The sequence below is a fragment of the Thermobia domestica genome, chromosome 5 (assembly GCF_964235325.1).
Source record: "Thermobia domestica chromosome 5, izTheDome1.hap1.1, whole genome shotgun sequence".
NCBI classification, from domain to species: domain Eukaryota; kingdom Metazoa; phylum Arthropoda; class Insecta; order Zygentoma; family Lepismatidae; genus Thermobia; species Thermobia domestica.
Genome location: NC_137458.1, coordinates 116775761 through 116794377, shown reverse-complemented (window position 1 = coordinate 116794377; position 18617 = coordinate 116775761). Strand labels below are relative to the sequence as shown.

Sequence of the window (18617 nt, the reverse complement as noted above, 5' to 3'; positions counted from 1 at the left end):
TACACAGCGCATCATTCACATGTGAGCATGAATCTCGTTGTCATTCCTTACAACATATGTGCATGTCCTTTACAGACTTAAGTGAAAGACGTGATGATAAAAATCGGCAAGGGGTACCAGAGAGGGGAGATTTTACGATTATTTTTTTCAATATCTCACACCGTTTGCAAGATTTGAGCCTACTTCTGCTTGGAGTTTCTAATTTATGTGTGATTAGTGTTTTCTTTCTTCAGTATGTAATAAACAAATACATTACACACACAATTAATTATAACTCAGTGATATATGGTGTTCATTGGACAAAACACTCCAAACAGACTAAGATTCATCTTAGACTGGAGAAATGGTTATCCTTCGTTTTTTATTATCATTTGGTCATGAAACAAACACCGGAGATATATACTAACCCCGTATACAACTGTGTTGTGTTGGAATGTATAACTCGTAGGATATGATGTTTTTTTTTTTAATGAACACTTCCAATGTACTTCTAAAAATGTAACAAAGAAACAGCGGCTATTTTCTTTAAAAAAAAATATATTCAATTAGAACTGGAGAATCTACACAAAATTTTCAATCGACCAGTGAAAACGGCATGTTTCTAGAGCCTATAGTTCCCGAGAACCTATTGTCGAAAGGATTAGTCACAAACATATAAAATTTTCTTGACCACAAACATATACACCTAGCATTTTAATATATGGATAATACATTAACCTCAGAGAGCTCATGAAATATGTTTACTCAACATGAGGGCCACGCGGCCGGAATCGAACACTACACATTAAGATGTTCACAGTTACTTTTTGGGCACTCGGGTAGTGCGTGTGTGTGCTCGGGGTTAATTTCCGATACAAGACCGGTCGAAATAAGATAAATACGAAGTTGAAAGAACAAGTAGAAAGCAAGCGGTTGTAGATACCTAAAGGGAAGAACAGTAGCAGCAAGTACAACGCTAATAAAATCTTTTTTTTTTTTTCGAAAAAGAAATACTACAAGTTGACTTGTAACACTGTTGTAAAGCAAGCTTTAAGGACCGACAAGGCCAATGTCGGCGCAACCAACCCAAAAAGAAATTAGACGAAGAGAGAGAAGTAAGAAGAGATCAGAAACAGAAAAATAAAACGAAAGAAGGTGCCAAAATCTATCTATTAAAACAAGAGGCGGAATAAAGAAGCAATAGAAGTTAAAAAAAGATCATAATAAAAAAGTGACCTCATGAAAGAAAAAGACTAGCATCATAAATGGATTCCAGTTCGTCTTATGATACAGACACAGATGTACTGGAGGCTAAAATATCAACTGATCAAGTAGGGAGAAGAAATCTAGGGGAGTTAAGAAGAAAAAGGTTATGCTAATATCACTTTCCCATCGACCATGTTAACCTCCTAAACGGCATGTATGATGAGCAATGTATAAAAAGGGGGACCTTTCCAATAGCTTATCTACAAATATCATTTAGCACCTTCCTTTTTTCTTTTATCATTCTTCAGTTGGAACTTCACTTTCTTTGAAGAAAGACCGACTACATAATATATATTGCTTCTAAAAATTTATGAGTCCTTCTGGGAAATCTTAAGGAACGAGAAGTATATACGCGTATTATAGGTTTGGTTTAATACTAGGACAACTTTAAAATGCTCTTCTTGCTCGTCTAATGGCTAGCGCATACTACTTTGGTGCACGAGGTTTGGGGTTCGATTACTAGTGACTGAGCATTGAATGCACTGCAGTGGTTTAGATTTCACGTTAAACTGTAGGGCTCATCGTATATTCTCGCTGCTGATAAGTTGTGAAGTAAATAGTCTTGAAGAGTAATTCCCAAAATGAGGACACTCCCCTGGAAAACCTGAAAGGCTACATAGGCTATTTAACGGCAAATAGACAATGGATTTATCCAGTGAACTCCTATTAGAGTCGCCGAATCACTTACAAGAGGCTTGCATGATATTGGAACATCAGAGGGACATATGAGAAAGTTCACAACTGGACCGAGATTCAAACTCAGGTCTCCAACTTACCGTACCGATGCGCTTGCCAGTCCTCCCACTGAACAGTCATACATTCTATAACTCTTCAAGTCGGTGCTGAATATAAATTCAACCGTCAGAGGTATTCTGTTGTATACGCATTGGGAAGTCCAAGAGTGTGCTACAGCAGTCTATGTAATCTGAGTGCATGGGCACTGACTTTAAGAGTGATAGAATGTGTGATTGTCCAGAGAGCGGAGTGGGAAGCGTAGTGGTCAGGATGATAACTAGAGCCCGGAAGTTGAGGAAATATCCTCTTTTTTACGAGTGCCCGAAGACGAGGCTTAACATAATATGTGTTCATTTTAAGTCATTGTAGGCCAGAAAATGGTGGATTTTGTATTTTTTTTCCTTTTTCGGCGTTTTTTCGTTTATTGGTCTTTTTTAAAGCTTTTAATATGTGTTAACGTCTTTTTTGCCCTTCATCTTTCGACAATAAATTTACTGGTCATTAACTCGAATCACTACAACCTCTTAAACATATTTTCTTTAGTAAAGAAAATTCAAAAGATAGGACATTCTTCAACAACTGGACTGATAAGACCAGATCTACAACAATCACAAGTCAGATACGATAGCGTAACAATGTCCACCAGCAAGAGGGAGTGAGGTTGGGGAATTTTTCTTATTTTAATTGTACTTCAGTTTGTGAAAGAACCGTTAACCTACCAGAAGCTTGTATTTCTTGAGCTTTATATTCATTAACAGTGGTCGAAGTGAGACGGTGTGCGGTGGTATGTCATACCGTCTCTGGTTTTTCAGTGATGAAGGCATATCGCCTCTGCTTTTTCAGTGATCAAGGCATACCGCCACGGGAGAGTAGATGCTAAATACCTTTAATAAGTCCATTTTTGTACACAGTAATTGACAAATAGCTTTGCATTTTAAAAGAGTTTGTTTCTTATGTAGAAATAATTTCTAAGCTGATAACACCGAAATCTTTTTCCTACCTTTTGTTTTTAAAATGAGGTGTCTTGAAAGTAATTCATCTAGTTTATAATTCGATGTGCCATATTGAATTGTTTCTTTCGTATGTATTTTTTTTTTTTTTGGTCTTTTCATGTAAATGTCGTGTTTTGAGCATAAGCGGATTTAGAGGTTGTTTGCTGTGGGAGCGATTTTTCTGGGGGTTTGGAATACCCCTCAGTCGAGAGAGAGGTCCGGGACCTTCCCCACAGGAAACTGTTAATACAAAAACTCGATTTTGTAGCCTTTTTATGTATAATTCTCTATAATACAACATAAGGGGATAAAAAGTTGTTGGCGAGGGATCAAAGTCTCCATGCCCCTCCCCCCAGTAACTAAACAAAAGCTCTCCAGTGGTTTTCAGTCATTATGTAAATAGAAATGCAATCTTTTGGGGAACATACCCTCACTGTATTTCAACATTTAGATAGCCGGTACGTCGAGTTAAAATCGTAATAAAACATACCGCCTCTGCTTTTTTTCCACTTCGAACACTGTTCATTAAATATATAATTCTAATTAAATTGTGTCTTATTTTTACTTCCTTTTTTCCAGTTTTTAGGCCCTTTTTATAGATATTTTAGGTCTTTTTATAGGTCCTTTTTAGGCAATTTTTAGGTCCTTTTTAAGATGTATTTACGTCTTTTATAAGTCCTTTTTAGCAATTTTTAGGTCTTCAACTTCCGAGCCGTAATGATAACAAGATTTTCTCCGGGGAAAATTTCGATACACTGGGAATGAAATGTAGCATTACGAATATATTGAAATCGATATGCATTCTACATTAAGCATGACAGGATATGTGATCCCGGGAGAGTGGAATTACTAACCACTGGTAGTGTTTTTTTCATAGTCGCCATAACCCAGAGATTCGACCCAGTCAGACATTCTCACTCTTTGTATATGATTGAAGTTGCACCTATAGATCATTCAGTGAGATATAAAATTGGTTAGTTCCTCTTTTTACCATAAAAGAAGACATGTACTTTGTACATTTTTTTTTCAAGAAAAGCCCAAGTGAGAAAGGTTTTGTTCGAACAAATAAAATTGTCTTTTAATAGAATGCTCAAACATAAACGTTCACAGTTTAAAGGTTTCGAAGCTGTTACTTATTCACAACTATAGTGCCGCACTATTAGCTAAATTCATGTTGGTTATCGTATGCTAGCTATCGTGGTTGAAGGGCATAAAACGGTTGTCTACTACTGCCCAATAATCCAAAAACAATGAATCTTTTTAACAAGTAGTACAGTTAGCAACTATGCTTTTTTTCCTGAGTCTAGAACAGTGTTTATATGTTGAGGAAAATTTCCCTAATCTAAGGAAATTTCGAAGCGAAACTTAGAAAGTAGGGCGGAAAGGAAATTTTCAAGACAAATACTGAAATCCAGGTTAATAGTCGGCTTGAGTTGCCGGCCGAATTTCATAATTCTGCTTTCTTTCTACTTTTCTGTTATATGTACGACGAAAAAATTATTAATTATGGAAGTCTTTTGTTGTCTAAGTGCTCTACATGAAGGCAGGTTTTTTTATTCCTTACTTATCGTAATTGTCTATATATAGCACAGAGATATTTCTTAGATGTCCAAGGAACATCAGTTCTGGTGGAAAATCGAGATAGCTATGGAACATCCCTCTTTTTCCAGTGGACGTCCGTGAACATATTGTGAGAATCCACATATATTCTTATGCTTCGGGAAAGAGACTTCCATCGGGATCCCTGTGGAATACGGGCTTTTTGCAGAATAATCACAGGCTGAATTTTACTTATTCAGATATTGTCTTCTGGCAGGCATATTACATGGATACTTCTATTATTCTTAACTTTTGTATTGTGACAGGCACATCCCATTAAAGCCCAAGGGAAATTCCACGGATATTTCCATTGTCCTTTAAAAGTTTCTACTGTTAGCCTGAATGTTCCGGGACAGATATGGAACCGTCCCGTGTGGTGTTGTGCTATGTAGATGAATTCATTAAGATACCTCCAGGAACAAGGGTATGGTGGCTAGTTATTTTCCACTAAATTCTAGTAGTAAAATGACATGATTATATTAAATTTTTCAGTGTCCAAGCATACTATTTAGCGTTAGCATTATTTGATTCAGTTATTGCAATCACTTCTTTCCTATCATACATTTCATTTAACCGGTAAGTGTTGAATATAGAAATGTTATAAAAAGAGTCTATATAAATAGTAGCAAGGATGTTTAAAAAGAAAGCGAAAGCAAATAAAAATATGTGATAATAGACCATTTATGTAGATATTGGCGTGGTCATTCTTGACTAGTACGATGCTAAAACATGTAACCTTGCCTCTGTAGTTTGTGTGAGCAGCTTTTACCACATAGGTATGTTTATATGTATGTTATAAGTTTATGTGCTGAAGTGAGTAGAGTGTGATAATGCGAAAGAGCAATTATCAGTAGCTCTTAACTGCTACTGCAACAACAGTTTAGCCTTGTACTTCTTTGATAACGAACATAATAAAAGCAGTTTTAAAAAGAGAAAACTTTTATGTTCCTGCTTGCGATAAATTCATAATCATTTCAGAGCAGGAAAAAGTTATTCCGTTTATAATATTAGTTTATATAGAGACAGTTATCAGTTATGATTATCTTTGTTTCCAACATGTTTCCATTGAACATTATTAATATTACTTCATATGTTTCTTTAATATTTATACAGTTAAAGCAAAAGTGCATCCTCAATTTAGTACATTTTGTTTTATAAATACAAAAGATAAAACTTAAGAGATGTCCCAACTTGATTGACTGAGGTTGAAATACAAAAGTTTCAGTGTGTGTGTAGTTGAGTTTATTTTTCCTTAGCCTAAAGTTAAAGCTACATTGCCAGGAATTTCAGTTGCCTTCTGTAACCAAATATCAAACTAAGATAGCAGCTTGATATCCTTTGAAACTAGTGATGCGGGTTTTGAATTATTTTTCTATTTGTTGTGTTATTGTGTGTGGTAGATCATTTACCGTTACTGGCTTTGTAAATGTAATCCATATTATAAAAATTAAAGCCATTATGTTTGTGACTCTTGAATCACCCCACCGATCTCGATCAAATTTTCAACATAGATAAGGTTCGGGGCTGAGATGGTTTTCGTCATTTCACTTTGACGGTGTAACTTAGGGAAGGGGAGGCGGGGAGATATTTTAAAATGATCGAAAATGACCACTGTTAGTGCCGAATTCATAGTTTTGGGGGTCGCTGAGATGAACAGTTACACTTCCAGTGCCGGTTAAATCCAAATTCAGCCCCGAAACTTGGGGAGGGAGAAATATATAAAAATGATCGAAAATGACGGCTATTAGTGTCGAATCCATAGTTTTTGGGGTCGTTGAGATGAACAGTGACACTTCCGATGCCGTTTAAACCCAAATTCAGCCTTTTATATCTAAAATGAAAATATTCTGTCATCAGTGTGAAGTACGGATATTCTGCCGTTGATAAACAAAAATATTCATTACCTTTTTTAACGGTATAAGTTTTTTTCATGATAAAAACATGTTTGGAAGTGTAAAATGAAAATTAGACTTCGGTTTCAAATATCTTTGTTTGAAAATTATGTCTTATGGTTAAAACCATATGTGATTGTAGAGGCGTCTATGGCATCAGGCATCTATAAATGACTTAACATACGTATCTCCAACTAACTGATATGACGTCCTCTTAATATCTGTAAGTACCATCACCCCTTTACTGAGTCAATCTATCCATGACCATGCGTTGTACCGTACTAACTTTTAAGTACATGTTCCTTATTTTGAGATATTTTTATTTCGCGAGTTCAATTATGTTACCAGCTATGTACACAAGCACTAAACGAACCATAACAGAGAGAATCAATCTTCTTCTAATGTTCTCTAATTATCTTGGAGATTCTTTAAAAGAAAAGAAGGAATAGAAGAGATGGAATAGAATTTGAACACTTTCGTTGATGCACCTGTGATAGCTTCAACCTTGGTGAACTGATATTGGTAGTGGGAGAAAGAATAAAAGGGGAAGAGAAGAGAGGGGTAGCAGTATTAAGTTTGGTAAAGATAGAGGGCGCGAGAAGGCCAGATGGGCTTTGGTAAAGAGAGAAGAGCCATAAAGTTCATATCTGATGGTTTTTCAGACTCGATCCATACCAGACATGGATGGTCCACAAAATTGCGATCCTGCGATGTTATCAAGAGCAGTCAAGGAATTTATCGTTCATAGCTCACCTTTGTCGCAAGAATCTCTCCTACTCCCATAATTTAGCTTTAGCAGTCTTTTATCCTTTAACGAAAAAAAAAAAGCATCAAATGAGGTTTTGACCCTTTTGAGTACGCGGGGAAAGAAGGGAAGAGGCTACATAACCCAAGACAAAGAGTTGTATTGCGATAAAGCTAGTAATAATATGCCTTGAGGGGCTTTTTGATCTGGTCTCTCAACGGAAAGTATAGGTACTACACTCTTGCTCTTTTGGTTATAGAGTATTTTTCTTCACCTTCTCGCCAATATTCAATGTCCGATGGGTGTTATTGGAAGACTCCGCTAGATATCGCTTTTGTTTCACATAAGATTATTGTAGGAACAAGCAAAATGGAGGAAGAGTATCGTGTAGCGAGTGTCATCATCTAATTTTCTCGCATTATTCTTTACCTGAGAAGGGTAAGGGCTATTTTTTTATCATTATTATATATATATACAAGAAAAAAATCATTGTTTGTCTACTCGAGCTGACGTAGAGGAGAGGATAAGAGTGATCTGTTTCACATCCCACTTTAATAAGAGGGTTTTCGTGGGAAAAAATGCTGGCACTGCCCCCTGCATCTCAGAAGCTGTATCAGAGAGCACACTAAAACGAACAAAAAAAATGTGAAGGGGGTGGATGGAAAATTGTTATTCAGTACAGAAGGAAAGAAGTACCTATTATAAAAATTAAAAAAAAAAAAAGTTAAAAGAAATAACAACATGATGAGCTAATGCATACTGCAGTGCCGCCCCTTTTGGGGTCCGTTGCGTAAAAGGATACCTGCTGCGATTATGAAAAATAGAAGACAATTAAAACACAAAGTGAAACTTTAACACATCATTCACTGATATCAATTATCCACATCGGGCTAATTACAAGTACAGCCTACAAAAAAAAAAAAAAAAAAAAAGAATTACTTCAACTTTACTTTCTCTTTATCTATGTGTACGATATACGTGATGTTTTTTCTTTTTGCTGTTTTATCGTGGCCCGTGTAGGCAGAAAGATCTTTATGGACGGATGAATCATGATTTTTTTTTTCGTCTTGTTTGTGCAACGTTTATTGAGCACCATTAGCACATAACACTACTCGCGCGTTTTTGTTGTGTGTGGTCTTGATATGTTTCTTTCTTTCGCGTTCGGTTTTTTGTCTTGTGAAGAAAACCCAAGAAGTTCGACTGATGTCACTCTCGATTATTTCGGTGCTTTTGTCAAGCTGATAAAGCCATACTTCAATCAGCACCCGGATTCAGCAGTAATAACTTTGGTTGTGTTTCGTTTTTTCTTCATTTGCTGAGAACTCAGAAAAGAAACAAAGCAAAGGGAGCGAAACATGAAGGATTTCTTTGCAATGGACTTTAGGAGCCTAACAATTCATCAACACATAATTATCAACAGGAGATACGAACCAGTTTCTTAAAGGAATTAGGACAATACAAAAGAAAATGAAAGACCACCCAGTAATTAAGGATATTTCTTGTTTTCCTTCTCTTTTTTTTTTTCAGAGTTTATTATCCTGAATATGTTCAAAAGAGATTTTAGTTTATGGAGAAAACATTAACTCATTTATTGTGATGACCACACATGTGGCAACATTCATCAGCAAATATGTCACCATCAGGCGCTCAACCCAGAATTTTTTAAAAGGAGGGATCTAAGCTTTTAGAGCGGGTCCACTACTACCTAGGTACAAGCCACTACGTTTATGTAGTACTGAACGGGTATTGTTCTGCACCTGAAAACGCGACAAGTAATTGTAAAATACTTCCACTCGTTTTGAGAAAAAAAAAATATAGCACTAGATTGTCTTTTATAAGGGAAAGAGTACAGAGATGAAGTGTAAGATTAAATTTTCATGCTACGTAAATCATTTTTCTGTTTTATTGAGAAAATTTACTTACAAATGTATGTTGAGTTACTAAGTTTTTTTTTAGGAGGGTTCGGATCCAGTGGACTCCCGTGGATGCATCCCTGGTCACCACATGTGTACTAAGAGTATCCAATAGAAGAACTAAAGAAATATTCCAAACAAATCACACTTGAAATTACATATCTTCACGGTACTTTTTGAGGAGTTTCTGCTTTTGCTTGTTACAAGTCTAACAGTTTTATTCAGTCGTGTAACACAATACAAAAATATATAATAGAAATTAAACCCTTCGGTTAAGATAACAGCATCCAATAGTTCGTTAGGCAATTGAGTTCTGTTTCAAGGAGTATATAGTGAGCGAAAATGAAACTTAGCTTGATTTAGTGAATAGCCGTTTTTCTACTTATGTTCTGCTTTTAAGGATATCTGATTTTTTTAAATTACATTGTTAAAAAAAATATTATATTAATTAACTTATGACATTCTAGCTATAAATCATTATACCTATTCATGTAATGGGTCTTTTTCTATACTCTTTGATGGACATTTCATTATATTGACTGAAGGGATTTTATGCTGTGTATACTTCGATCCGCCGTATACTATAGGTCAAAATCGAGCTTAATTAAAAACTCTAAATGTTTACATTTTAACACATTTATTTTATTTTATTTTATTTTGACTTTGCTTATCAACCACCGCAAAGTCCTTACAGTATTTATGCAATTGTTCAAGAACTTTGTTCAAGCGATAGCGAGGAGAAGGCAAGCAATAGTGCAGGTAGCGACATCAATTAGCGTGACAATTTATTATTAGAATTAGTGAGACACACAGAGTGAGACGTTTCCCGTTCAATATTAGAATTCATTAAGTGAGACTCTTATTATAAATCAATATATTCATTTGAGGAAATTTTTGCGACATTAATTGAAGAGGGTTTTATGGTATTAATTTAACAAGATTTTATATAATTTATATTAAATTATTAATTCATGAATATCTCAGAAAGAGTAGGTGTAAGACCGTGTGGCAACCGGATTTGGATATAGAAAAATTCCATGGATCAAATATCGAAATATAAGATGTTTCGAAAAATATCAAATATCAAAGTAACGAAAAATATTGAGATATCGGATATCGGAAAATGTTAAAATATCACAATACTGAAAAATATCGCATGTTGAAATATCGATCAGTAATTTTACACGTATTATTATAATATTTAAAAAATATCAAACTATTGGTCGATATATCGAAGCATTGATCAGTCTTCTGGGCAGAAGGCCATTTTACATCGAAAAGCAATGATGTTGTTAAAACCAATTTTCAGAAACTATAAAGATATTATTGTTTACAACAATTGCCACTGGAACCGAGCAGAAACCTTAAAAGATGGTCGTCTATTGGATAAGGACAAGAAACATTCTGACTACGAAATAGTACTGCTTGTATAGTTAGCGTTAACTTCAGAAAACGTAGTAGTTACATCCAAAATATAGTACTGCAATATATTAACGATATTTCTACCATTATTTAATGAAGTACAATAGTTTAGAGACAGAATTCTCGCCTCTGATAAACTTGGTACGATACCAGTCTATATGAACTTGGGATGGACAACATATTCACAGATTTTCGGTGATCACTATAAAGCGAAGACGGTAATGGACAGCGAGAAACTTTTTTCTGCAATCATTAAGCATCTCAAGTATACATTCCATTTTTAATCTCCTTACTAAAATGGAAATGGTAGAAATTTACTACCACTTCCGGTTTTAATATTAACTGAGAAAACTCATGACATACAAACCAAACTTTTTCATGTAGTGTACACATGACACTGCCACTTGTTATTTCTATCGTGATTGAAATGGTTTTGGCATCTGGGATCTCTGAAAGTGAAATCTAGACGCTTTTTTTATACCTTGGTATGCAAAGGTATTTGTGTTTATATGTGTTTGTGAGAGAAAGAACTGAGAAGCATATAATAAAAAGGCCAAAGTGCGTGTGCGTATAAGTATTTGTTTGATCATGAAGTCTGTGTGTCTATATATAGACAAAGATAGCCCAAGATGCATCTACTAATAAACAAGGTGAAAATTATCCTCCATTCCTTACAGTGAGTGATCTACTGCCCCAGTGTAAAGATTTCTGCCTAAGTAGGAGGTCTTAACCGAATAAACAAATACAAAAACAAGCATTCATAAAAGAAGAATATAAGAGAGTCCTTATTTTATATGCATTCAATTCTAGTTTTACCACTGCCACCTTCAGCCGACGAATAATCTCTTCTCGATTCAAATGGATGCTGAATACAAAGCTCATACGTTGTTCTCAAGAGTTTACCATTAATTTCACACCTCCTTAAGATATTTCATATATTCACATGGGCGAAGGGAACATAGAAGAAAGAAAAGGAGAAAAATGTAACATGAAAAATAAAATAACATTATTGCTTATTTGTACGCGGTTGTTTCAAAGTTTCTTCTTTTTTTTCTTTCCTTGGATCTTTTGTATAACAGTGTGTGTCGTTTTGACCGCAACTGCTTTACACGTTACTGCTGAACGGATGTTCTAACCAATGTTCAACCAATGTTTTCTCTTTTAAAAAAATGCTGTCTTCTCCCTCCCCGAAATCTTTAACCCCTTCCTCACTTGCCCTCCCCCCTCAACAGACTCTTGTTATTTAGATGATAATAATGTATTCTTCAAGAAGCTACGAAATGTGTTAATCAACAGCGTCAATATTGTTGTCTATAGTCACCTCCTACAGTTACTTCTTCAAATTACTCTCGCAGTTACACTAATTACTTTGTAATTTTTCGTAATTAAGGTTGTTAATTTGTTCCTGCCTTCTAATTAACCATAGCTTAGTAACTAGTTCAAATTCTTTCCTTTTTCTCCGATAAAAAAAATTACAAATTTTTTTCTCCTTTATTTTTCTACAAAATATGTTGTTTTCCAAAGCAAAAGTATTTGTTAACATAGGTGTCGCCAGTTGTTTATGTGAAAAGCTAACAGCCATTTCTGATCTTATCCGAAATACATTTACAAAAATGTACACCGCAATTTATCACAGTTTTATAAATTATTTCTGAAAGTTAGAAACTTGAAAAAAAAAAAAAAAAGAGAGAGAGAAATTTTTCAAATTACATAGATAAAAAAAATGGAAGTTAAAGTTTGTGTACAGCAATTATGGGAGTTCTAAATGTGTTAATTGCTGCAAATGCTTGTTTGCAAATGCATGTCAATTGTACAAGATAAATATGAACTCAACATACGAGTCACGCTTAAATATAGATATTGTGTTATGTGTCTTCTTTTCCCCCTTCTTCATTCAGAATGAATGTATTCATTTCTTACATCCAACAACATCATTAAAGGCCTTAGATAAGCGAGGATAACATATGGTTTAATTTATTTTTTTAATATATATAAAATAATGAAGTATCGTTCGCGACAGTTATTCAGATAGATCAGCGGTTATCGATCGATGTGTCGCGACACACTGGCGTGTTACGCAATCTCTAAATGTCGCAACATTTTAGAATTTAAGTCATAAGGAATGTAATAATAATTAATTAAAATCAAGATAGACTGTACCAGTCAACACCTCTAGTGGCAGCAATAATGCTCAGTGCTATATTGTCATAAAAACTAATTGTTTCACTATTATAACAGATATTATTATTATTATTATTTCTAATAAAAATATCAAATAAATGTGTCACAATGTCCTGAACCTTCCGTAAAGTGTGTCGTCAATCAAAAAAGGTTGAGAACCACTGGTCAAAGAGAGTAACCTCACCTACAAAAGCCCTAAGACGCTTGGTCATTGGGTTCCTTCCACTTTCTTACCTGAAATATTAGAGGAAACTACTTGTTGTAAGATATTTCTGTATTCAAGAGGATCTTTTATAATAAAAGGTGATGGGAAAGTCCAATCTCCCGAGTACGATAATTGCTCTACCTTACATAAATAGAAAGAATTTTACAAGATAGACTATGTTTGCTATCGGCATGTTTTGTTCTGACATAAGTGTATGTCATCATCAGTGTTAAATAGTTCAACGAGTTTACAATGTACGTATTTTGATCATTGTCTGGCCAGTTTCTAATAACTACATGTAATTTTTAATTTTTAATTGAACTTAATGATTTTTTTCCTTAAAATTATGCTTTGACTTTTTTACCATTGGAAGGAAATAAATTTTTCATTCCATGATTTTATTCATTCAAAATTGTTTATAAAGATCCCTAGCAGAACAGACAGTAGGGAAACGTTAGTTTTACGTTTTAACTTGTCACTTTGACATTTACCTCTATTGTCAACATAATTTCTACGAAAGAAATAAAATTACGTTTAGGTAAGGTAGAAACTGTTTGATAAATGATGGCAAATTGTTGGTTGGTCAGCAAACATATTAAGCTTCTTTGGGCCAACTTATTTTTCAACTTTTCATTTGCAATTACCAATCATACTGACCACAACCAATGTATGCTGCTAGGGACATTGATGGATATTCTTAATTTGTCATTAATATTCTCCTAAAAAAACAGTGATTCATGTTGTTCATTTACCACACAATACTGAAAACTGGGAGGTACAATGAAGAGATAATTATAATAATAAAACGTGATGATATTACATATAGAACAAACGTATAATTACGTTTTTATTACATAGAAAGTAAGATATTTTGTTTAGGTAATTCATATTCTTATATCGTAAGATGTGCTTGTTTCTTTATAGTGGTAGAAATATAGTGTTCAAATCCTTGACTGAAACTAGATTGTAATAGAATTATCATGCTTAAAGCTCTTTCCTTAAAATTCCAAGTGAAAAAGCATTATTTACCGTCTTTTCGAAGAGAGAATTGCAAGAAATACCCGTATGATTTTTAAAAAATATATATATAATGACAAATATTTACTTTTTACATTAGCTTCCAATGTTTCGTCCACAAGACACCGACCGTTTTAAAAAAGTAATTAAAAGGTGGAAATGAGAGTTGGAGTTGACTAATTATTTGAATGAGCAATGTGAACAAGATACTGAAGAATATGTTCTTATAACATAAACGAGATTTTAATAACTTAATTTTCATATTAGTAATTGTATATGAAGTTTAGTAATATTCAGCCATAAAAGTCTGATTCTTTATGTTGTTCATTACAAGCTCACATGACTTGAGGTCCAACAGGAAGGTCTTTCGCATCAGAGGTTAGTGTTTACCACTGAGTCACCGTGCTTCTTACAAAGAATACAAAGCATGGAGAATATGGATGTAGCTAGATAGACATACTTTTCAACCAAATTTACCAACAGCTTCACAACCATAAGAGGTGCTGAAAGTTGACAGTGAGAAATGGCGCTAACCAAGGTAAAGAAACTTTCTCGCATTCAGCAGAATATATGCTATGAACATACAAAGACAATGACATCTAATGATATTTTGAATAAAAATGAATTTTGGGATGAATAAATCAGGAGATGACATGATGCCAAAATTATAATCGCAAAGAAAGACTAAAGTAATCTCTGTAACCTTAGTTTGATGCGAAACTAGGTAATCATAGATCAAATTGGTCAAAATTCAGCCTACTAATTAAACATTCCATATGTTTATGGAAGTATAAATACGTATATTAGAACTGCTTCAAGGATCGTTACTTTGTGAAATAAAAAAGATGTTTTCTTAAGTATTAAAAATATATACATAATATTTTGTGTTTCTTTATAACAGATATCCGGAGGTTGTATTTTTTAAGAAGGAGGTGGAATTGAAAATAAGTCTTCTCTCTGGTTTTGTAAAAGAAAGAAAAAAAGAGCAGAATTGAGAAGAAAATCGTGGGAATCTTTCATAAAGAGGATGTCTGTTTTTTTTTTTACGTTTCTTTTCTTTTGTTGATGATTTTTAAATGTAGATAAGCAACATTTCATAGATATTAGACAGAAATATGTGATAAGGCAATAACAAAATTACATCTCTTTGAAGTCTGAATGGCGTCAATTATGCTGCCGTGTTAGAGAAGACCCATACATATTCTTGCACTATGTTTGAGAAAATGCCTCTTTCCTATTATTGTGGAATGATGACGTCATATCTAAGGTGCAGTACTCGTTTTTCAGCCATTTATCTCATCTTTTTCTGTTGTTCTGAGTAAATTATTATTCGACTTATTCTCTTTTATTATTATTATTACTCTATTGGATACTTAATACTCTGGTGGTGAAGACAGATCGGTTAAGAGGTAATTTTGATGTGCATTTAACATTACTATGCAGCATATAATTAAAAAGTTTTGTGCCTACAAGCAAGGGTGCCCATCAGGGGGGAAAGGTGGGGCGCTCACCCCCTAAGAGGAAATTGTACTTGGGAATATCGAAAAGCCAATAGAAGTTTTGCATTAGTTACAGCAAAATTTGAAATTATATTTGAAACGTCACTTATACTTGCCCCCCATTGGAAACCAGAATATGGGCGCCCTTTTCTACAAGCACTATTCTTGTGCAGTTCTTCCTTTCAGACAAATAGTAGCTAAAGCGAACAATATTTCTCATAGAAGGTTAGTTAGAACCGCTCTTTTGGTAGAAAAGTGACATAACTCAAAAATATTTCTTATTGACATATGATATTGAAAATAGTTCTAAAGATTAGGAGAATATTGAGTAAAAACACACCCTCCTTCTCCTCCCCCTGCCAGAAAGGAAAAAAATTGTGTTATACTTCTGCCTATGTCAACGTGCAGCAGTGCCAGTTTTCAACTAATGCCCTGAAAAGTTGTAGATTTTGATATGACACTTTCCTATTAAAGGTACGATATGAATTCATATAAAATGCAGTTTAGTATACAGGGATGCCAATTCCCTCCGAGAACTTGGGCACAACTAACCCAAATTTACGATTCTCCGCTTCCAAAATTTATCTTCCTACCACAAATTTACAATTCCGTCCCTAAATTTATTTTTCTTCCCTTAATTTTACCATCCTTCCCTTGTTTTATCATTTTCCCCCAAACTTGCTATTCTCTCCCCCAAATTTATCTTTCTGGTCCCAAATTTACCATTCTTTAGTTTGATTGTAACATTTTCAATGAAAAAATTGTCCTCCAAACAATCTCATGGGCACAACCTGCGCCCTAAATCCCGGCGTGGGCACCTATGCAGCTCGGCATCGTACATGTTCAATCTTTAGTTTAACGGAATCTTAGATACAGTGTACGTTTAAATATACTGTATATGGCCATGTTTTAGTAAACATATAGAAATTTAAAGCTAAATTTATTTATTTATTTTGTTTGCTAATTTTATTTGTTAATTGATGCTTGATCTCATTACAGGCTCTCAGTGGGTTCCTAATGATGATGACGCAAAACGGGAAGCTCTTGTATATCTCTGACAATGCAGCAGAATACCTCGGACACTCTATGGTAAGTATTATTTATTTTGTTGTAATAATTTATTTTTGAATTTTCAAAATCAAATTTATGATTTTTTTTTAAATGTTAGGAGCTTAGTTTCCTAATCAAAATCCCTTTATAAATTTACCCTGTCTGTTCACATGTGTCCGTCCGTCCGGAAAACAAAATTCTGAAAAGCTACTTGTTGCGACACCATCAATTTTGGTTAGGATGTAAAGATTCGAAGGTTAGGAACGGAGTTCGTTAGTGAAGGTGATCCACCCAGTTGACCCGAAGATATAACGCCCCCCCCACCACCATTTACTTCCATAAAGAGTTATTGTAAATGTATTGTCCCTTGACAATATGCAACCAAACAGTCCTAGACGTCAGGTTGGTTGTATAGCATTCAGTTACTTTCAATGTTCTAACCAAATTCCTTCATATGGCATACACGTGAGACAATTACTTTTTTTTATTTTATTTTATTGTGTTTCTTCTATATTACACTATAGTTCAGGGATGTTCAAACTCACGAGCTCCGGTCTTGGACTGACTCGAGCTCAAGCTCAATAACTGAACGAATTTAAAAAGTGGATAGTGAGCCAATTTCCTAGTGCGAGCCACAGTGAATAACGAGCTTACATGAGATTGATCCTAGGTGAGCTCGAGTGAGTTTCGAAAGAAAGATGTTTATCTTTACACTAACCGACAATAGTGAAGTGATTCATGTTTAAACGCTAGATCAACTTTGTATCCTATTATTTTTTCGTGCTGAAATGATTTTAACACCAGAAGCTAAGAGCTGCTTGTAAATACTGATATATACAGGGTATATACAAACTACCCTGTGAGCTCGAGTGAGTTTCGAAAGAAAGATGTTTATCTTTACACTAACCGGCAATAGTGAAGTGATTCATGTTTAAACGCTAGATCAACTTTGTATCCTATTATTTTTCGTGCTGAAATGATTTTAACACCAGAAGCTAAGAGCTGTTTGTAAATACTGATATATACAGGGTATATACATGTGTGGGTTAGGCGAATGAAACGTAGTCTGTGACGCAATGTTGCCGTGTGGTAAAGGGATATGGCTTTGTACATGCCGTACTCTTACATATGGCTAAATTTGATTACATTGATATGCTTAAACACAGTAATGTTGTTTCTGTGTCAACGAAGAATACTATAATCTAATGTAAAATATTAAGTCTTTTATTCTGAATTTTTTTCCAACTGGCTCTTAAAGAGTTCTCCAGAATTAACTATTTAGGAGTTTGAAAATCCTCTTTCAGTAAGAAGACTATGGGAGACACGAACCTCATTGGTGTAACTAGGACATTTTCCTAGGAGAGTGTAGAAATTTTCTTCTACGAACTTAAAGCACCTTTCAACGACCATAATTTTAGTTTGTGATTCAAGTGGCGTCTTCTAGGGGGCCTCCCTCTACGCCTATTTGAGACTCAAACCAGATAGATTTCTACTGGAGATCGAACTTGGGTCTCTCACAAGAAAAAGAAGAGAACACTTATTAACAGTGGCGGTTCTTGAGGGAAGTCAGATTGGTAAAATTTTAAATTTTATCGGAAAAGGCTAAGAGAAGAAAGCTTATGTACTCTTGTACAGTGAAGCTTTCTTTCCTAACTCTGTAGTGATAAAATTTTAATTTTTACCGCTAGGATTCCCACGAGACTAAATTTTCCTGCTAAGATGCTAGACGGAACAGATTTTGCCAATAGGAGAAGGTATATTTTCCAGGATGATACATCACATTTACGACGCCTTTTCGAGACAAAACAGCATCAACTTTCGTCTCGTATGCAATCCTAGATATGACTTCCTTTAAGAGCCGTTATTACACACTAGGGAGCTCTATCAGCGTTAATGTAACGTAGAATAATACTTTTCTGTTCTTAAATAGTAATATAAACGTCTTAGACTAGATTTCCATACTTTTCACGTTTTCTCCAGTTCATTCAAACAAAAAAAAGTTTAATGATATATTCAGAATAACGCACTCGTGCGTACATTTCACGCTGCTATCTACGTCAAACCCCAAGATCATACAAGTAAAAGAAATAATTCATACAAGCCACTCGAACGAATGAATGCG

At 34.5% G+C, this 18617-nt stretch overlaps 1 protein-coding gene across 3 annotated transcripts in view; it reads left to right on the top strand.

The window, feature by feature from the left end:
* Positions 1-18617, top strand: part of dysf (neuronal PAS domain protein dysfusion) — a 592650-nt gene that overhangs the window by 362313 nt on the left and 211720 nt on the right. For all 3 annotated transcript variants that reach the window (XM_081758967.1, XM_081758968.1, XM_081758966.1), the window contains exon 4: positions 16445-16534. In XM_081758967.1, the coding sequence (XP_081615093.1) occupies positions 16445-16534 (90 nt within the window). The remainder of the gene's footprint in view (positions 1-16444; positions 16535-18617) is intronic.